We start from the raw sequence: 22,455 nt of genomic DNA on the forward strand, positions 1-22,455 counted from the left end.
CTGTTTTTTCTTTTTGGGCACCGTTTGACACTATTTGGGAACTATTTTTTGAAGTATGAATTATGTTTGAAGCGTATACAGATTCTCCGGACGGAGGTGAGTATGCTGGGCGAAACCTTCGTCCAGCATACTCATCGAACTATGGCTATAACTTCGCAAGTACAAGAGCACTATTTTTTTCCTTTGGGCACTATTTAGCACTATTTCAGAACAGTTTTTTGACATTCATGAAATATCAGGATTCCATGGTGAGTATGCTGGACGAAGGGACACTTTGTATCGATATACTTTCAGAGTGTTTCTGTGAAACAAGCACCTATCTGTATGTACTCTGGGCTGCAAATTCTTGTGATTTAGCGACGTATTTATACTGTATTGAATATTTAGGCCTTTGCCTCGCACATGGCGGGTCAAAGCGATCACTCAGTAGTGTAGTCTCCGATTGCTTTGACGAGCATGTAGTGCAAAGGCCCTTAGCTTGTTGCGATGTATACATTAGAAGTGGAACGGAACGTCAAGTTAGAGTCCCCATTAGCTGACGGACAGTTTGAGCGCCCTCTGGCGGCCGTTGTTATACCGGTCGAGCCACATATCGCGTGTACCTCTAGATACTCGGTGCGTCTTCACTTTGGTTGGCGCTATTCTAAAACGACTGCATTTTGTACTAAACTACGTTTTTGTTTTGTACTCAAAACTTGTTTACTACTGTTCAACAATAAGCTTATGAATAAATATTATAATTGTTTATGCACTTTGTTCTAGAGAATTGCAAGAATAGAAAATTCTATAATATAGGTAACTTATATTGATTATAATGAGATAAATGTTTATATATAAAGTAAAAGTTGTGTACGTTTGTAATAATATAGCGTGTACGAGCAATCGATGCAGTGTCAGTACTCTGCGCTGAGGTTGCGCTGTTATTGTGAAGTAGACGGTAGATGCACTAACACACGAGCTGATGCTGTCTCGTATACGTATTATTTGGCTGTGTTTTGTTGCGACGATTATGTTTGTTTGTACACTGGCTGCAACGGGAGTTATTCTAATGTTTACAGTCACTGTGGCCGTCTTCAATGGCCGCGACCAGTAATTATTTTAAAATACTTGGCGCGCAGCTGTTGCAGGCGGACCACGAGGTGATCCTGAATTATTATTGTATATTTGTTATGAAATGAGTTGTATGTTTGAGAGGCAGTTGGTTCGGTATCAGGTCGTGCATTCGTCATTACCCGCTGACATGTATTCACTGTATCAAACTATGATATTATATTAATATGAAAACAAACAATTCCTGAGATAATAAAAAGGAAAATATTACAAAAACTAGTTTTATTTGCAAGAGACCCTCAGCTCTACAGCTCATTTGGTGAAACTTAAAGTAATATAATTTATATTGCACTGAGAACTGACATAGCTAACAGAAACCGTTTCATTCAACAATAACATATTCTAAGTTATAATCATTATATTTACTGAATAATAACAAAATATATACTCGCACAGAGTTGACCAAAATCGCGTTTTGTCCATGTGTTGGAATTATTTGAGAATCCCCCACTTGACGTAGTCGTTGACGACTCCGTTCAGTCTCTCCGCGTACAGGTCGCTGGTCTTCTCCACGTTGAACTTGGTGACATCTAGGTTGCCCACCTGCGGGGCATCCTCCATCTCCACGGTAAACACTGGCAGGACGACGATAGCCAGAAGGAGGCCATATGGCAGCTTCTGTAATAAATAATTTTGTATTTCTCAATGAGATTCTCAATCTTACTAATATATTTTATTTCTACGATAGGTCGGTAGGTACTTGGAGTTTGGCATGCCAATAAGCAAAAGTATTTAAGATTGCACTACCAGACAGCCAGGTTATATAATATATCCTTTTAGAAATTGATTCTAGCAAGGGTTTCCACTCTTATTCCACGGTTATTATAATGCGAATGTCATGATGAATTGACAATACCGGCATTATCAGGCAAGTTGCACACTTATCTACGAGTGTCCTTACCAGTAGATTAACAGTTCGATCACCTAAGTATCTATGCATGATTAGGTTCTATCTATTTAAATCAGGCTGATGTAATATGCCAATATCTTGCAAATCGGAATAGGTACACTACCTACATTGTATTGCACATTTTTATACTGTACTTATAAGTGGCCCATTGACTTCTTCTTCCATTGACTTGATTGACAAGTGATTAATATCCACAATTATGTATGTATTTTAAAACTCTTAAGTGGTAAATTAAAAAGAAGTATAACCGAGTAAATGGTGGTGATGTGCACGCTCTATAGTAATGTTACTCAAGTGTTGACTGGTACAAGTCTCATTATGCCTAAGGCCAAAGGCCAAACCCAAAGGGCAAACCCGCTACCCGCTTGGGTTTGGCTTTAGGCTTAAAATATGGCTGATATACCGGCTTGGATATGGACACATACTGCTATTAGGAAATCTCTTATTGTGAAAGTTTATTTAGCTGAGTGCGTACATCATTTTTCAGTAGACACTAGTCACTTAAGTGGGCCTACTAAGTACCTATCTATTAAGGTAAGTTTACATACACATACGTTTGTATTGGTAATGAGATAATGATGGATCATCCCGGCGGTATTGTGTCTGTTCCACATACTTCACGAGTGGTAGACACATAAACTCGATCTATTTATTATCAGATCAATTGATGATACAAAACAATTCTTATCAGTACATGCTCACGTAGTGACTGGCGTTACCTGGGCTACATTCCGATCCTGCTATTATAATATTAATCCATATAATTATCATATACTTTAGTGATGAAGTACCTACTCGTTGTAAGTTGTTTTTGTGAAATATTCATTATTTGTTTAGTCCCTACCTAACATATTAGGTTTATCATTATGATGGATGTAAAAATTTGGAATAGTAAAAAAAAGTCATGTTGCGGAAGACATTAATGAATGTCTACGAGCTACGCATGCTACGCACAGCCGTGTGGAGGTAGCTACGCAGCATGCGAGCTACGACGTAGCATATGCCTCTTGCTACATTTATCGTAAGTGACCCGGTTTTGGCCACTTTAAGAATTTTGTCGCCTTTAGGCTTTCTTAACTTATAGATTTTGTTATCACGAACATATTTCTTGTAAAAAACCATTTAACATGTATTAACGTTGCCTAAGAAAACCCTTTTTTTAAAGAACGTCCAATAGAAAAATAACTGTATATAAAAGAAAAAAAAGGGAGTTTGTGCCATTTTTGGCCAGATTCGTGCCATTTTTCATTGGATATTTTACAAAAAGCTGCAAAGTAAACTGACCTCCCCTTTGTGTGAAGGCAATTTATTGCATCTCTGAAAATGAAAAATATGTATTTGTTGATATGTAAAGCCAAGGAAAAAAAGCCACGATAAAATAAAGGGGAAGAAGTGGGGTGTCTATGTACACTAGTTTTGGCCAGCCATGTGGCCAAAGATGGAGAAATTCATAATTTTGTCTCCATTAGTGGCCACCTTCTAAAAACCTCACTTCAGAAACATATGGCGACAAAATAACTTTAATTTCACTTTGACAATATATTCTTCATGTAGTATTAACATAAACATCCAAACAATAAGCAAAGATTTAAAAAATAAAAACCAAATCCTCATCCGCTCGCCTTAGCCTTTTTGTTAAGAACTTAACAATTTCACCCTCAACTAAAAAGAATGACTTGTTGCATCGAAGTGAAGTTTGACACATCAAAGCTGCCAACGGTATCAGTGTCTCCAATATTCAATATTTTAAATACTGTACATCACAGAGTAATTTATTTGTCCATGCCTTAGTTATAAATATTTGAAGGCCCAAATGGCCACAAAGGGGTCGATGGCCACAACCGGGTCACTTGCCCTATTTGTTGATATGTAAAGCCAAGGAAAAAAAGTCACGATAAAATAAAGGGGAAGAAGTGGGGTGTCTATGTACACCAGTTTTGGCCTAATGACTTGTTACATCGAAGTGAAGTTTGACTCATCAAAGCTGCCAACGGTTTCAGTGTCTCTAATATTCAATATTTTAAATACTGTTCATCACAGAGTAATTTATTTGTCCATGCGTTAGTTATAAATATTTGAAGGCCCAAATGGCCACAAAGGGGTCGATGGCCACAACCGGGTCACTTGCCCTACTACTCTGTAGTGTATATAGTGTATACTGCTACTACATACCTTCTTCAATTCGCTATCGAAGTCTTCTCTGGAGAAGATCTCGTCAGGGTTGAGCTGCAGCCTCTTCATGGCAGCGCTGAGTTCTGTATAGTAGTGGTCCAGCAGCTTGTCGAAGTATTGCGCGCGGAACTTCTCGTCAGTGCCCGCGATGATGAAGTAGATCAAGTCACTGACTGGACTGCCCGCGTGCATGGTCTGCAGGTCTACCACCTTAATGTCCACTGAACCATCCTGTGAATGCACACAATTAAATATTACTTTACTTGAAGTAGAAATAATGTGTTGGTTTCGGCTTGTAGTATATTCCGCAATGAAGCCTCTGCTCATTCTTTCGGGCAATGCAAGGCGTAGTGTTATGTCGTAGTGTTCGATAAAAAGAAAAAAATAAATAATGCCAAAATAAAAGTATTTAAATCAGTTTTGAATTAAAAAGTACCAAGAGGAAACGCAACATAACAGAAACATTTGTACAAGTGGAAACTAAACGTTAATTATTATACAATGTCACACTAGTGGCCAGTCTGAATAAAAAATGGATATAATTTTTTATTTCTATGAATATTACACAGTACGGGTATATAATATCAATAGAGCAAATATTGCAAAAAACTTTTATTAATGACGTGTTGACCTGACATCGATTATAGCTGGATTCGTAAACCCCGCAGTAAAAGTTATATTTTTGAAGGTAGACAAAAAGATTGGAGTAAATCAAAAGTAAAGGGTACATCAACCGATCTTAATGAACGTATTAAGTAAGCATCGGTGCAGACTACACTGTTTCTATCTTAATTAAAGATACAGCTTCTGCGAACCGCTGGTGTTATGGAACCTAACACAATGTACAGGCATAAGGCATGGGTGCCGTCCCTAGACCTGTTAGGAGACAAAATTTGTTGAAAGAAAATGTTTGACCATTTTCATATAACGCGGTGATATACGCGGTCCCAGGGCCATCAGCTCAAGGATGTGATGCTTAGTATAGCCGGAAGTACAAGGTAAGTCATATTTATATTCTCTTTAATTTCATACATTTTGTCACGATCCTTAACCTCTTTAAAACCTTGCAGGATGGGGTGGTTGCTGTTGGTTTAACAACTCTGCAAGCAGTCTACGACCTGTCACATCAACGTCTTAGCCACGTGCTTCTCTCCTGAAGATATTACAGAAGTTAGGCCGTGAAGCTATTTAATGAGACGTCCGTAAGTTCGTACTGCAACTGATTATGTCAGTTCTGCTTCGAATGTAGACATTCCGTAGATTTGATTTTATAAACAGTTGTTGATCTCTGTTTAGTGAATCAGATTTAAATAGCATTACATAGATTACTGTACTGATATGCATTTAGTTCAACTAGGTTTATCTCAATGGATATTCTGTATTATGTGAGCAGATAGTTAGTCGTAGATAGGTACGAAAGTACGTAGTTTTTTTTCAACGGTTGTTAATTTCCTGTTAATTCATTGAGAATTGGGTTAGTGCCCTTAGGGGCGGATTGAGAGAGATATGCTTTTTCTTGCAACTACCCCACGTTGGGAAAAGATTTTTGTTACGCAAAGTTCTATGATTATTTGAAGTGCAACAATTCGTTTTTCTAAAGATTGATTAAGGAAATTGGATATTTTAATTATAGTACAAGAGCTTACAATGTAATTTGAGGATTACTCAAGGGTCAATGTTTGCACATGTTGAAGGTTAGTATGTAAGTAGCATGCTTCATCTACATAACTGTACGACGGTTCAGTGAGATATCTTTAGACGATGCTGTACGTAGAAACTACGTGGTCACACCACGTAGAAGCTTTCGAAATATTTCTTGAACATTTCTTTGTTTTTATCTGAATGTATTATAGTTAATTCTTTTTTGACTCCCGTTTAGTGATTGGCCAGGAGCACGCGTGCAACTCGGCCAGTTTCAGAGCCAGTGCTTGCATGATAAATTATGTTGTTTTGTTTGGTTTTCATGTTGAAGTGCTGAAGCTTTGTTCAACACGTTCACCATGTAAATTTTCATATCAGAGTCTTCCACCTTGGAATCATATCGACATAACGTAGTGGCACCAATGATCGACAAGCTCCAATGATCGACAATTTTTTTCTCTAATTAGAGAAAATAAGAGTTATAATACGATTTTTTAATATAGCTATACTGTGGCTCAGACAATACGCTTCCTGCTCTCATCCAGTGACATTTGAAAGAAATCCGCCTTTTTTTTTACAAATGGCCGTGTGAGAACTTAGTTCGGCTAGTGTTCCTCATAAAATAACGGCATTTCTAAGCGGATTCTGTAAGAACGTAAGTACAAAATATGTTCATTATTTTCATATATTGAAACTTATATTAATTTGATGGTTTTTAAGCCGTATTATGGGAATGATAAGATCGATTTATGTTATAAAAAAAGTTAGGAGGTTATTTTTTTAACCTAAATTGCCGGTGTCGATTACTGGTCCTCAGAAATTGACTTGCTCCAATCATCGACGAGTGTCGATAATAATTTTATTAAAATTATTTTTGTGTAACCACGGAATATGGTTCTCTTTTCTTTGCAGAATTGTTAGATATTTAAATTAGGTTGATCAAAGTAGAGTTACCAGTATTCGACACGATGTCGATTAATGGGATTGAAATGTGTCGATAATTGGTTCATACAGATGTCTCCAAGAAAAAAACTACATTTAATAATGAACATACATTTTATAAACTAAATTTAGTAGGTAATTTATATTTATATTATATTATTATATATATTATTATTTATTATTTATTATATATATTTATATTACACTGATAATAATTCTTTCTGTTAAAATAATAAAATTTGTTTAACTGTGAAATAAATTATTTTTGGATTTGAATTTAAAATAATTGCTTAATTTTTTATGACTTAAGTACTTATATTGAATTTAAGTCAAAGGTCATGAATACTAGGTAAATACTTATCCATTTCGACACATTGCAATTCCATTAATTATTTGTTACATTTGACAAGAGAAGACGGTGACCGACGGTCATCTTTTCTTTGCCGAATTGGTAGATATTTAAGTTACCAGTAATAGGTAATTGATTCTTACAGATGGCTCCGAGAAAAAACTACACTCTCGACCAGATTGAAAAAGCAGTTGAAGCTGTTAAGAATGGAGAAAAGATAGCAAGTGCTGCGCAACGTTTCGGAGTACCAAGAATTACTCTTCATGACAAAATAACACGAAGAACTTCCATTGGTTGTAGTATGGGGCCAAGTACTAAATAAAATTAATTAATTTTAATAAATATGTAACTATTGTTGATTTCCCTAATTTGTACTTATTTAATCTTATCAGAGTGTATAGTTTTATCAAAATAAAACAGTATTCAAGATTAAAGCTTATTTTGGTGAAGATTTTTAAAGTTTGTAGTCAGTGTTATTAGACTTGACAAATTTTATAAAAACAATGTATGAGTACCTAAACATAAAAGACAAATAAATTAATACTTACTGAATTGTTCCTTTTGATTACGGTCTAACTAATGTATCAAATCAGTCTACTGTCTCATTGCGGGTAATAGTCGATAACTGAGTGACGATAACTGGTAATTGTCGATAACTGGGTGTCGATTATTGGAGTTCTAGTGTCGAATATTGGGGATTTTATTAATATTTATTATTTTTGGTTTTAATACTAGTCCACATCATATTTAAAAATGAAAATATAGCCTATTCATATGTCAAGGACATATTTTATCGTATACAACGTCACTTTTATTTTAAAACATAATAAAATACTCGTAATCTTAGAAACAAACACACCACCTTCTAAAACTGTCGATCATTGGTGCCACTACGTTATCGTATTATTTCTATAAATAAATCCTCTTGGATTTTGTGTTTAGTGTAAGCGAAGACCGTTTCCCAGGCCGCTGCCGTGAGGTCCTGCAGCACCATCGCTTCTTCGTTCAGCTCAGTAATGCTTCCGTAGTACTTGCTCACATTTAACTTAAGTCCGTCCGGTATTCCACACTGGTCTTCGATATTATGAAGAACTTATGATGGAACTATATGTAACTGATAAATAGTTAGATACTTGTACAGCATTTAAGATGATGATGATGATGATGCTAATAAAGAAAAGAAATAACTTACGTCAAGTATCTTGTGCATTAAATTGCTGGGTTTGTAGTCGCCGTGGCTAAGCGTCTGCCGCCGGCTCGATTTTTGAAATTCTTCATACGAGTTCTGTTCGAAGGCTTCGAAGAATTTAACCAGTTTAACTTTGTATTCTTCGATATTCAATGTATGAAAAGCCTTTTCTATCATTTTGGTTCCATAATTTACTGTTTCAGATTCTTCCATTTTGACATCAAACACTAAATTTTTCGTTACATTACCAAACCCTTCCGGGTCCTGTTTACCGTATGCCCAGGCACATGCGTGCAGCTTGGCCAGTTCCCGGGTCGCCGCCTGCGCGTACGGCCAGTCTATCGACTTGAACCTGTCGTATGCCTCGTACCCGGCCGCCACCAGGTCCTGCAGCACCATCGCTTCTTCGTTCAGCTCAGTAATGCTTCCGTAGTACTTGCTCACATTTAACTTAAGTTCGTCCGGTATTCCACATTGGTCTTCGATATTTTTGTATATTTTTCCAAGTTTTGTATAGAAGAAATGTTCAGTGTCGTATATTCTAGATAGCTGGCTTCGCATCTTCTCACCCATAGCTGCCACCTTGCAGAACAGCCGCAGTGTGCTGGAGCCCTCACTGATGGACACCGAGAACAACTTGGACGTATAGTTTGCTCCTCCACTCGATATTTCCTTGATGTCCAAATTGTAGTCTAAAAACTTCTGTTCTTTTGCTATTTTGTGAAGCAAGTCCGTAAAAGATTGCGTAACGTGTTCCATTTTTTTGAATGTAGGTATTATTCAAAAACATAAAAATGGAGACCGTCACTTTATGCTAACTTGGTGAGAAAAGTGTTCTATTTAATTGGCAACGTGTGCTCGCGGTCGGCACAGGTCAGTGTACTGGTCTGTGTGGAGATTGTTGATCAATAAATACATAATATGTTTTTCTTATCTACATTTCACATGTGATGACTGCATTGTTCGTTAAGTAGCCTCAGGTGTGACTTACAAATCCTATGCACTGCTGATATTATTATATCACGTTATTCACAGCTTTTGTATTTGCAACGAATATATTTGTATGTTTTGTATCGATATACTTTCAGAGTGTTTCTGTGAAACAAGCACCTATCTGTATGTACTCTGGGCTGCAGCGCGATGCTGTATTTCTGTCCATGATTGGATGTGACCTCTTGTTATAATTTGTACTATAATGTTTATGGACGTTATGTATGTAATATGTACGTATTACGCGACGAACCGTAAGCACGGGTCTGGTTCTGGTCGGGCGAGCCACCCTTGATCGCCGCCCGCAGACCCGCACTTACGGCCGAAGCCGGAGATCTTCGCGCGATCCTCGACGCCCGTAGTGTGTCTCGCGACGGCTGGGGCGTGAGGAGGTTCGTTCCCTCACGCGCTACGCCTTCTCCTTAGCTAACATGACTGCTTCATTCGAATGCTGGCAACTTATCATAGTACAATGTTTCATATCATGTTCTTCTTTGTTCGGGGATGTGTAAAGGATTGTATTGATATTATATTAATATGAAAAAAAAATCGTGAGGTAATAAAAAGCAAAATGTAACATAATTTAGTTTTATTTATAAGAAACCCTGTACAGTTAATTTCCTAAAACTAATTATAAATCATTAATATTACATTGCAGGTAACAGAAAACATTCAATTTAACAATAACACGTTATTCTGTATAATTTAATTTTAATATTGATCAATTTCGCTGTAATTTAGATTCACTCAATAGTCCTACTCAATAATGTACTCAATATGTCTCAACTCAAGTCCCCAAGATACAGGATTATCCTAGTTTGGGGGCTACCGACACACTCGATGACAACACCAAAATTAAACATATTATTATGATATAGTATAAGACCATGATGATTGTGAAGTTCGTTAATAAATTTATTCTTATTCTTATTCTTATTCTAAGTTAAACAGAAAATGTTAAATATTACAAATTTAATACAATCACATTGTTATTAAGTATTTTATATAAACACAGTAAAGAGTTTACACATTTCAATATTAACTATACATACGACTATGGTTTAGTGAAGTTATCTATTTGGAAACATCTTTTAAAAATCAATTTACATAATTATTGAAAACTTCGATCCCTACAGCATGGAGTTTCTTGCTCGTTCTTCTCCATAGGAATCTACACTTTGGAACGAGCAAATAGCTTTACTAGAGGACTGACCGACCGACAGACAGACGTTATTAATATTATTATATTTGCTTTGACGTTCAAAAGTGCTTTCCTGGTCTATTTGAAATAAATGATTTTGATTTTGACTTTGACTTTGACTTTGAATGTGATAATGGAGTTATCATCAATTATGTAAGAATCCCCCACTTGACGTAGTCGTTGACGACTCCGTTCAGTCTCTCCGCGTACAGGTCGCTGGTCTTCTCTAAGTTAAACTTGGAGATGTCGAGGGACTCGTCCACCTGGGGGGCGTTCTCCACCTCTACTGTCACGACCGGCAGGGTGAACGCGGCGAGCATCAGGCCGACCGGCAGCTTCTGTAACACAACATATAACACTGTAAGTTACAAACTGGGAAAGAAAGTAATCGACTTCAGTCGACGACGCAAAATATTGGCACAAGGATATACTATCACTACTATATGACCGATGCTGGACTAACTGCCATACTCAAAGTAGACGGATGCTGAATGATAAATGACTAACTGCCGTACTCAGAGACATTTAATGATTACTTAAACTTTTCCTTAGTAACGATTTTATTCAAAAAGCAAATGCTAAATAACCTGTTAAGTAGATGACTATAAATAATATCATGGATAGAAAATTCATTTTGAAAAACCGCAAGTCATGAAACATCGACCAAAACGGCATTATCAACAAATGTGAACACCTGAAGGGTGTGAACAAACAGATAGACAGATAAATAAACAAAGTAGTTATACATAATTATGTCTCTTATTGTGATGATATTATTCTGATGAAATATACATACAGGGTGTCCCTGAAGTCGACGTCCAAAAGGCACCAGCTGATCGGCAAGGTTCCAACTGTTATTAGAAAAATATAAAAAAGATCTAAGTCCTATAGTTTTTAAATTACAGCGACGTATGTGTTATTCACGAAAAAGTCCACCCTGTGCCAGTCTTTTGACTCTTGTTGCTACAAATCTTTATTTTTTCGTCTGCAGTCTTCCTTACATTATCCTGAATAGTGCTCCAGTAATATGGAACCATAAATTCTTAGCCAACTGCTTTAGATTGGAAAACATTGTCAGTTTTAGAGGAACCAAATACTCTGAATAAAATTTTCACCTTACTTTAAGTGACTGTACTGAATAAATTATGTATGGCGCTAGTAGTGGCAAATTTCACCAAAGTTGGCGCATTTAATAAGGATTATAAAATGGTATAGCACTTAGCAAATTATTTCTTAAATTCGACACAAAAAAAGATTTTTCAACGAAACTCCGTTTCGATGAATTTATTTGAACTTACTAAAAATTCTTCTAGTGTACTCAAATCATACGTTATAACCTCGTATGCACTAGACAGCACTTTGTACGCTATTTGTTATCATCATGTTGAAAATCAGCGAGGATCTCTTGTCAAACAATATTGTCTGTTTACCCGTGATTTCGCTTGCAGCATTCGTCGGCAATATTATCGCTAGACGAACTGGTGTTGTGCATCTCGAGCCATCGTACTCGGGCTTCGGCATTTTAGCTGAGCACTGGCTTTTTTGCGGCGTGTTGATTATTTATTTTTTAAATTATTTTTTGCTTTACCTGCAATTCCTTGTAACGGCGCAAATAACTCTTTCTCGACAAACTAAAGAATATTTGATGCTTCATCCCGCATTTGATCACAAGGCATGAACACGTAACTTAATCGGAGGATTCACCCATTTCTTTTTTTTTTTTTTGTTGGGGATGACGAGTAATTGTGCGTAAGGGCTCATGTACACCATACCACTACCGCGTCGATATGCTGTATACATGAATCTGCCGCGTCCGTTCCTTTTGATTTTACTACACATTTGATAATGTGTTTGATGCACTATGAACATCATATTGCAATCATTCAATATTATTTAGTGAAACATGATACACACCATCAGTTCCTCTAGTAAGTCTAGTAATATTGCCGACGAAAGCTGCAAGCGAAATCATGAGTAGACAGACAATGTTGTTTGACAAGAGATCCTCGCTGATTTTCAAAATGATGATAACAAATCGCGTGCAATGTGTTGTCTAGTGCATACGAGGTTGTAACGTATGATTTGAGTACACTAGAAGAAATATTAGTAAGTTCAAATAAATTCATCGAAACGGAGTTTCGTTGAAAAATCTTTTTTTGTGTCGAATTTAAGAAATAATTTGCTAAGTGCTATACCATTTTATAATCCTTATTAAATGCGCCAACTTTGGTGAAATTTGCCACTACTAGCCCCATACATAATTTATTCAGTACAGTCACTTAAAGTAAGGTGAAAATTTTATTCAGAGTATTTGGTTCCTCTAAAACGAACAATATTTTCCAATCTAAAGCAATTGGCTCAGAATTTATGGTTCCATATTACTGAAGCAGTATTCAGGATAACGTAAAGAAGACTGCAGACGAAAAAATAAAGATTTGTAGCAACAAGAGTAAAAAGACTGGCACAGGTTGTACTTTTTCGTACATGATATAACACATAAGTCACTGTAATATAAAAACTGTAGGAATTAGATTTTTATATTTTTCTAATTACAGTTGGAATCTTGCCGAACATCTGGTGCCACTTGGACGTCTAGTTCAGGGACACCCTGTATATGTTGCATGTTATGGCATATGATGTGCATTGTGCAGAGTAACTAGATACCTATGTACATAATAATAAAGATAAAATAATGAATATTATCTTAATCTGTATAACAACGATGCTATTGAGTCTCGAGTACAGACTGTCACATATTACTTTCGTATATCGATAACACGTTTGTCCGGCTGTAACTATGCTGTGTACTTGGATATTGGATTTAAAAGACATTATAAAAGTGTCAATTTAAGGTGTAATTAAAATAAAAGCTTTGACTTTGTGACATTTTGTGTGCTTTAACTTTGACCTATACACTATGCAGTATTATCTTGGCATAAATTGGCTAAACTATCATGTATTGCTAGTATTAGGTTGCCAATAGATGGCACCACTGTTAAGCGTAAAATATGTTTTATAAGACGTTTTAGAAATTCTAATTGATGTACCTACGCATACCCGATAAGTGAATGCGACGTTATGACACGTGGTTTCACCCCGCACTATTCTCTCAGAATAATTAAGCCAGAGTCAGTCTGGCTATTCAGCCAGAGCAGTAATGCTTTGATCAAGTTTAAGTTATGTTTTCAGGATGCCATTCAGAACGATAGAATAGCTTAATTTAATTTTGTTTTCATTGAAAGTTTTCAATGAATCATGTTACATTAGTCACTGAATACAAGTTTATTCAGCCGCAAAATAAATAATTTATTATAATCAATATTTTAAATAATAATATTAAATCTATCAGTTTTTTCTGATAATGTCATTAATGACGGCGGTGTAGTATGACTTCATTTATATCTAAATTTAGAATGATTGCTATCTTTTGCGATAAATATACTCATAGGTAGATTATGATTATGTAGGTTCAGTAGCATTTATTTAGAAATTGTTGTAATAAAATAAAAAAATAAAACATCGTTATGTATTCTTTTTTATTTTATTCATGCTCATTTTCTTCAACTGCTCTTAAATTTTAATGAACTATGTGTCCTTTAATGACGTTACGGTTTGCGATTAATAGTGGGTAGGATTAATAGTGGGATGTCGCTGCTAAACGTTATGAGTTACGAGCTACGAGCTACAAACTGCGAACTACGAGCTACGTACTACGAACTACGAGCTACGAACTACGAGCTACGAACTACGAGCTACGAACTATGAGCTACGAACTACGAGCTACGAACTACAAGCTACGAGCTACGAGCTACGAACTATGAGTTACGAGCTACAATCTGTGAACTATACGAACTACGAGCCACGAAGTACGAGCTACGAAATACAAACTCTTAAGCTACGAACTACGAACTACAAACTATAAGCTACGAATTACAGACCCATGAGCTACGAATTATGAGCTATGAACTACGACTTACGAGCTATGCGGTACGATACGTGAACCGAGCACTACGGACTCCGGCTGTAGTATTTCGCCGCAACTTAAGTATTAAGAATTAAGACTTATACATGCGTTTGGGAATAGAATACGTCCGTCTTTTAACCTTGTATCTCCCCGATAAAGTGCTAATATACTTATATTAGTCATTGTGCTAATGACCCCGGCGATATTGTGTCTGTATACCTTTATTGACTGGTACATAACAAGGGGTTTTATTATTATCAGATAAATATGGCGTAACTATTTACATAATCACAACAATTCTAATCAGAATGTACGCAGCGAGTGGCCTTGAAGTAGATATAATATTTTGATGATCGAACTGTATTCAGGTATGATTTTAATTCGCCTACCTGTTTAATCTCAGGACTTAAAATTAAAACATCTGAATATGTAAGCAAGAGCAGACTAAGTTGTAGTCGAGTCTGACGTACCTCTTTCATTTCATGGTCGAAGTCTTCCTGGGAGAAGGTCTTCTCAGGGTTGAGGTGCAGCCTCTTCATGGCAGCACTGAGCTCTGAATAGTAGTGGTCCAGGAGTTTGTCAAAGTACCGTGCACGGAACTTCTCATCGGAGCCGGTGAAGATGAAGTAGATCAGGTCGGTGACTGGACTGCCGCCCTGCAGAGTTTGGAGGTCCACGACTTTGATGACCACTGATCCATCCTGGAACGATACATTTACATCATAATCAAGAAATGCTGAACAAAGATGTTCACTGAATCCCTACTTGCAAAACTATAGGGTTATTTCCGAAACCAAGGGATTAGGTGTTGGCTAATAGCGTTGTCTGGGACTTTTTGATTCTGATTAAGATAATATCTGTGTGAAACTGATAACACAATCGGCGTCATTAGTGGGTATTAGTAATCACGTATCATGTTACTACTTCTCTAGATATTACCTATAAATATCTACAATGTAGCCGAATGAGTTGCTTAATCACTATTATTAAGCAAAATTAGGTAAATACCAAATCTTAATATTAGCAATCTAGTACCTAATCTCATTATTTATTACGTGAGTAATTCACAGATATACTCAATCTATTACTCACTCATTACGATAGGAGAATGTACTCACGTATCAGAGCTACAGTTCATATTACTATAAGCCTAAAAATCTTGTTCCTATACGAGAGTTCTACATCGCTAACTCTTTAAATACAACCAATTCAGTGTCGTATTGGACTTTGCACCTAGATGACCTAAAATGTCATTTATCACATTTTATACTGTTACGTTTTATCACAACTTATCATTGTTTACGACTGGATATGGCTATCTTGCATTTACTTCTGAGAGCCTTGCTTTCTACGTTCAGCGCTGGCTTCCTTCTCCATTATAAGACTTTTGTATTCCATGAGCTATCAATTCAACATGACTGTATCAATATTGTATTATCATAATGAATGATATTAATTTGTATCTAATTACTGTACAGCTTTCGTATTTTAAACGTTTTACATGTTTTTGCATTCCTTAAATGCTGCAAATGAGGTAAAAGATAAACTATAAGGTATTGTTTAGATAAGCGTAGTGATTGAAAATAAATGAAAGAATTTTTCGATATCAAATAATATTTGTCTAAAATATTGGAGTGACGTCTGAGGTAAATAAGTGAGAAGAAGAAGGGAACGCTACTAGCGTCAGCGTCTAGCGTTGGTTCAGTCGTTGATTCTTAGCAAAGAAATTGTTATTTTTTTCATCTAACATGTATTAGTAGAAAACAACTTACATCAAGGTTCTTGTGCATCAAGTTACTTGGTCTAAAGTCCCCGTGGCCCAGCACCAGTCGCCGGCTCCTTTTAAAAATGTCTGTATACAATTCTACGTCAAAATTGTCGAAGTATTTCTGCAGTTTACTTTTGTTCTCATCGTGCACTGTGTCGATTGCCTTGTTTACCATGCTGGTCATGAAAGCCTGCATGTTCTCGTTATTAAATTCGACATCGAACATTACTTTTTTCATAACTTCGTCAAACTCTTCGGGATCCTGTTTAGCATATGCCCAGGAGCAAGCGTGGAACTTGGCCAGCTCCCGGACTGCTGCATGTGCGTACGGCCAGTCTATCGACTTGAACCTGTCGTATGCCTCGTACCCGGCCGCCACCAGGTCCTCCAGCACCATGACTTCTTCGTTTAGTTTCGTGATACTTCCGTAGTATTTGCTGACGTTCAGCTTCAGTTTATGTGGTATTCCACACTGATCCTCTATGCTTCGGTATATTTTCCCGAGTTTTGTGTAGAAGAAATGTTCCGTCTCGTATATTTTTGCAAGCTGCATTCGCATCTGCTCTCCGATGGCTGCCACCTTGCAGAACAGTCGCAGTGTCCTGGTTCCCTCCGTGATGCTCACTGAGAACAACTTGGACGTATAGTTTGCTCCTCCGCTTGATATTTCCTTGATGTCCACATTGTAGTCAACAAACTTCTGTTCTTTTGCAATGTCATCTAGCAAGTCTTTGAAGGATTTAGCAATCTTTTCCATCTTTATTTAGTGTTATTAAAATTAGAAAAAAATAAGTGAACTTTTTGCATTAAGTGTGTGACGAAAAGTAATTGACTTTTATTAAATACGTGCGAAAAAAAAAACTGTATCAATTCGTGTGCTTGCCGGTCGGCACGGCTTAGCGTACTACTCTGTACCGATTAGTACCGATTGGTACATATATGTTTGTGTTATCTTTGTGACGGTTTTAAAGTCTTGCGACTGCTGAGTAAGCCTTTTTCTTTAGATATTTTAAATATCAGATTTGTTATTACTTCAAGGGCGAAGAAAACTTTCAGACTCTTTTGTAGGCATCACTTACATCCACAGGTTGGTATGATAGTATATGAATATGGAAACAAACAAGTCCTGAGATAATAGACTGAGATATATTACAAGTTTTTATTCGTAACAAACTTTGTACAGTTTATTTTAAATAGAAAAAATATTGATAATATTACGTTAATTAATTTCAATACACTAACAACACGTGCTCATAAACATCAAGCTTGTTGTTATGTTTTAAAATTAACCTTATGATAAGTATTCAAGGCTAAGTACACAATTTTGGGAAAGACGAGTAATCAGTGTGAGTAATCACAATCAACGTAAGCGAGGTGGATTCCTAATCCCTAATGATACTGCTGTGTCAGCTGAAAGTTGCCTCGAGACTAAAATCATTTCATTCGTATGTATAAATAAATAGACATGTTAAACTTATAATACTTCTATGTTTGCCCCTATGACACATGGCAATTTTGTCCATGTGTACAGATTTATGTAAGAATCGCCCACTTGACGTAGTCGTTGACGACTCCGTTCAGTCTCTCCGCGTACAGGTCGCTGGTCTTCTCCACGTTGAACTTGGAGATATCAAAAGACTCATCGACTTGGGGGGCGTCCTCAACCTCTACTGTCACGATCGGCAGGGTGAACACCGCCCGGGACAAAGCGTAGGGTAGTTTCTGAAAAAGTAATATATCTCGCTATATTGGGTTTGTTCTAGCACCAAAAATCCATTCATGAATAAAACGCCACAGACAACTTCAGGATGAATAGGTGCCACATTTAATTTAAAATTTTATATTTAATTGTAAACCTCTGGTTGTCTCCATGATGAATAAAATCGCAACCAGCTTATGGAAAGTTAAAACTTCTTTATAGTTGAAAGATTGTACTCGAATAGATGATCTGACGTACCTCTTTGATTTCGAAGTCGAAGTCTTCTCTAGAGAAGATCTCGTTAGGGTTGAGCTGCAGCCTCTTCATGGCAGCGCTGAGTTCTGTATAGTAGTGGTCCAGGAGTTTGTCGAAGTACTGCGCGCGGAACTTCTCATCGGAGCCAGTGAAGATGAAGAATAATAGATCATTGGCAGGGCTGCCGCACTGCAGGGTCTGAAGGTCTACGATTTTAATATCCACTGAACCGTCCTGGAATTATAAAACGAATTTTTAGAATAGTATGTAATGTAAGATTGAACGTCGTTAAAACTACACACAGAAGTGGTGCCTTTTAAATATAATTCTATTATAATTTTAGCTCAGATTACCGAGTTGAATAACCTTAGTCCTGCACTATAATTACACAATGTCACAGGTGGACTCACACATCGCCTTAATGCTGTCGAAGCACAATTTGTGATATTGTAACATAATACGTGAATTATACCGAATGAATTTGAAACCGCTTTATACAGGGTGTCCCTGAAGTCGACGTCCAACAGGCACCAGATGATCAGCAAGGTTCCAACTGTTATCAGAAAAATATAAAAATAATTCTAAGTCCTACAGTTTTTAAATTACAGTGACTTATGTTTTATCCACGAAAAAGTACACCCTGTGCCAGTCTTTTGACTCTTGTTGCTACAAATCTTTATTTTTTCGTCTGCAGTCTTCCTTACATTATCCTGAATAGTGCTTCAGTAATATGGAATCATAAATTCTTAGCCAACTGCTTTAGATTGGAAAACATTGTCAGTTTTAGAGGAACCAAATACTCTGAATAAAATATTCCCCTTACTTTAAGTGACTGTACTGAATAAATTATGTATGGCACTGGTAGTGGCAAATTTCACCAAAGTTGGCGCATTTAATAAGGATTATAAAATGGTATAGCACTTTGCACATTATTTCTTAAATTCGACACAAAAAAAGATTTTTCAACGAAACTCCGTTTCGATGAATTTATTTGAACTTACTAAAATTTCTTCTAGTGTGCTCAAATCATACCTCGTATGCACTAGACAACACTTTGCACGCGATTTGATATCATCAATTTGAAAATCAGCGAGGTTCTCTTGTCAAACAACATTGTCTGTCTACCCATGATTAGTCGGCAAATTATCGCTAGACGAACTGGTGTTGTGCATCTCGAGCCATCGTACTCGGGCTACGGCATTTTAGCTGAGCACTGGTTTTTTTTGCAGCGTGTTGATTATTTAACTTTTAAATTATTTTTGTTTTACCTGCAATTTCTTGTAACGGTGCAAATAAATCTTTCTCGTCAAACTAAAGAACATTTGATGCTTCATACCGCATTTGATCACAATGCATGAACACATAACTTATTCGGAGGATCCACCCAGTCCTTTTTTTTGTGATGGGGATATGACGAGTAATTTTGCGTAAGGGCTCATGTACACCATACCACTACCGCATCGATATGCTGTGTACATGAATCTGCCGCGTCCGTTCCTTTTGATTTTACTACACATTTGTTAACGTGTTTAATGCACTATGAACATCATATTGCAATCATTCAATATTATTTAGTGAAACATGATACACAACATCAGTTCTTCTACCGATAATATTGCTGACGTATGCTGCAAGCGAAATCATGGGTAGACAGACAATGTTGTTTGACAAGAGAACCTCGCTGATTTTCAAATTGATGATATCAAATCGCGTGCAAAGTGTTGTCTAGTGCATACGAGGTATGATTTGAGCACACTAGAAGAAATTTTAGTAAGTTCAAATAAATTCATCGAAACGGAGTTTCGTTGAAAAATCTTTTTTTGTGTCGAATTTAAGAAATAATGTGCAAAGTGCTATACCATTTTATAATCCTTATTAAATGCGCCAACTTTGGTGAAATTTGCCACTACCAGTGCCATACATAATTTATTCAGTACAGTCACTTAAAGTAAGGGGAACATTTTATTCAGAGTATTTGGTTCCTCTAAAACTGACAATGTTTTCCAATCTAAAGCAGTTGGCTAAGAATTTATGATTCTATATTACTGAAGCACTATTCAGGATAATGTAAGGAAGACTGCAGACGAAAAAATAAAGATTTGTAGCAACAAGAGTCAAAAGACTGGCACAGGGTGTACTTTTTCGTGGATAACACATAAGTCACTGTAATTTAAAAACTGTAGGACTTAGAATTATTTTTATATTTTTCTGATAACAGTTGGAACCTTGCTGATCATCTGGTGCCTGTTTGACGTCGATTTCAGGGACACCCTGTATTTCTACTGACACAAAAGATCGACCATAATCATAGAGCAACGCGGACCTCCGGACCTCGTACGGAGGAGGCCCGCGTTGCTCTATGACCATAATAACATGTTTTGTTTTTATAAATGAATATTAATTTAGTTATATATTTCAGTTTTTCGGTATTTTCTAATGTTACAAATGATTAAGGTAAACCTTGTTCTTGTTCATTTACTCTTCCTAACAAAACAATAACTTACGTCTAGAGTCCTGTGCATCAAGTTACTGGGTCTGAAGTCTCCGTGGTTCAGCACCAGGCGTCGGCTCCTTTTCTGAACTGCTGTATATGTGTCCACGTCGAAAGTTTCGAAATATTTCTGTAATTTACTTCTGTGTTCATCTCGAACAGTTTTTATAGCTTTTTCTATAATTTTGATAATATACGTGTTCATGTCAGTGTCGTCTACGTCAACATCGGTTGTCAACATTTTCATAACTTCGTCAAACCCTTCCGGGTCCTGTTTACCGTATGCCCAGGCACATGCGTGCAACTTGGCCAGTTCCCGCGTCGCCGCCTGCGCGTACGGCCAGTCTATCGACTTGAACCTGTCGTATGCCTCGTACCCGGCCGCCACCAGGTCCTGCAGCACCATCGCTTCTTCGTTCAGCTCAGTAATGCTTCCGTAGTACTTGCTCACATTTAACTTAAGTCCGTCCGGTATTCCACACTGGTCTTCGATGTTTCGGTATATTTTTCCAAGTTTTGTGTAGAAGAAATGTTCTGTTTCGTATATTTTTGATACTTGAGTTCGCATCTTCTCACCCATAGCTGCCACCTTGCAGAACAGCCGCAGTGTATTAGAACCCTCCGTGATGCTGACTGCAAACAACTTGGATGTGTAGTTTGCTCCTCCACTCGATATTTCCTTGATGTCTAAATGGTAGTCGACAAACATCTGTTCTTTAGCTATTTTGTGAATTAAGTCTTTGGTAGATTGTTTAATTCTTTGCATTTTTAAAGGTTATACAAGTTTATCCAAAAATAGTTAATATTTTGAACTCATTTACGTATGAATATTATTGTTAAAAAACTCGTACAAGTAAAAGCGTGACAATAGCGTTATTTAATACATGGTTGCACGTGTGTTCGCCTGTCAGCTCAATTCAGTGTACTGTCGTGTGTGGACAATATTTATGGTTAGTAAATATGTTTGTGTAATCTGTTGTTTTACATACTCGTATTAGAGTGCTTTTCCATCAGGGATGTACTATGTAGCTATGCGTTGAAGATGTAATAGCCAAGCTTTGAAATTTTGTGACGTTTCTACTGATACTAAGTTATGTAGCGGTGCGAGTAAGATGTCCTATCAAGATGCGCTGCTGTGAAAGAAAGATGCGCAGCTCGAGTATGCGATGTGATGTGTGAGATTCTCATAAGATAAGTAAGTAGACAGTTTCAACAAACAAAATACTTAAATTAAAAAAACACAGTTTTTTATTAAATTATAGTTTTCAACTGTAACGGATGTTTTCTTAAAGCATAAAATAATACAAAAAATATTAAAAAATAATACTAAAACGCACTGTGCATGACAATGTCATCATAATTGTTATCTATTGTGGCGATAATCTGCCATTAAGTTAGTAATAAATACATATACTTAGCAGTAAGTATGTAGGTACATCATTAGCCTATAAGTGGCAACTACTTATCAAAGCCTCATCACACATAGAGAAGGTTTGAGCATTAATCAACACGCTTACTCAATGCGGGTTGGCGATTTCAAACTTATAATTAGAAATTATAAGCCCAGGTATTTTTATTTATAAGTAGATTTCAAACCCGCGCCCTCATGCATGAGAAGGGCATTTCCTAACCTGCGGGCCACCACGACATTATTAATATTAATAACATGAAAGACTGAAACGCTGAAATACTCTGTGATAAAATTATCCATCTTTTTAATAAAAAGGAGGAGAGGAGAGGAACAGCTAGGTTTGATTTGAGAAATGTTTTAAAC

At 36.7% G+C, this 22,455-nt stretch overlaps 2 protein-coding genes and 1 long non-coding RNA gene across 5 annotated transcripts; 1 reads left to right on the forward strand and 2 right to left on the reverse strand.

The window, feature by feature from the left end:
* Positions 1–1,317: 1,317 nt before the first annotated feature.
* Positions 1,318–21,923, reverse strand: LOC118265993 (uncharacterized). Of its 3 annotated transcripts, XM_050694791.1 has the most exons (4): positions 21,041–21,489; positions 8,317–8,665; positions 4,193–4,423; positions 1,318–1,728 (listed from the first exon to the last, which is right to left on the reverse strand). In XM_050694791.1, exons 1-4 carry the CDS (start codon positions 21,445–21,447, stop codon positions 1,543–1,545), a joined length of 1,173 nt encoding a protein of 390 aa, XP_050550748.1. In that variant the 5' UTR covers positions 21,448–21,489; the 3' UTR covers positions 1,318–1,542. The 3 variants fall into 3 exon arrangements, with proteins under 3 accessions (XP_050550748.1, XP_035434694.2, XP_035435211.2); XM_035578801.2 differs by lacking the exon at positions 21,041–21,489 and having other exon boundaries at positions 8,317–9,580; XM_035579318.2 differs by lacking the exons at positions 1,318–1,728; positions 4,193–4,423; positions 8,317–8,665 and adding exons at positions 17,382–17,958; positions 18,194–18,424 and having other exon boundaries at positions 20,695–21,923.
* On the forward strand, positions 4,431–7,676 carry LOC126910867 (uncharacterized). The gene is made up of 3 exons (XR_007705453.1): positions 4,431–5,190; positions 5,263–6,488; positions 7,270–7,676. It is a non-coding gene; the product is annotated as an uncharacterized LOC126910867 (long non-coding RNA).
* LOC118265994 (uncharacterized) lies at positions 9,878–17,166 on the reverse strand. The gene is made up of 3 exons (XM_035579317.2): positions 16,241–17,166; positions 14,939–15,169; positions 9,878–10,842 (listed from the first exon to the last, which is right to left on the reverse strand). Exons 1-3 carry the CDS (start codon positions 16,991–16,993, stop codon positions 10,654–10,656), a joined length of 1,173 nt encoding a protein of 390 aa, XP_035435210.2. The 5' UTR covers positions 16,994–17,166; the 3' UTR covers positions 9,878–10,653.
* Positions 21,924–22,455: the final 532 nt, after the last annotated feature.

Source organism: Spodoptera frugiperda, chromosome 7 (assembly GCF_023101765.2).
Source record: "Spodoptera frugiperda isolate SF20-4 chromosome 7, AGI-APGP_CSIRO_Sfru_2.0, whole genome shotgun sequence".
Classification (NCBI taxonomy): Eukaryota; Metazoa; Arthropoda; class Insecta; order Lepidoptera; family Noctuidae; genus Spodoptera; species Spodoptera frugiperda.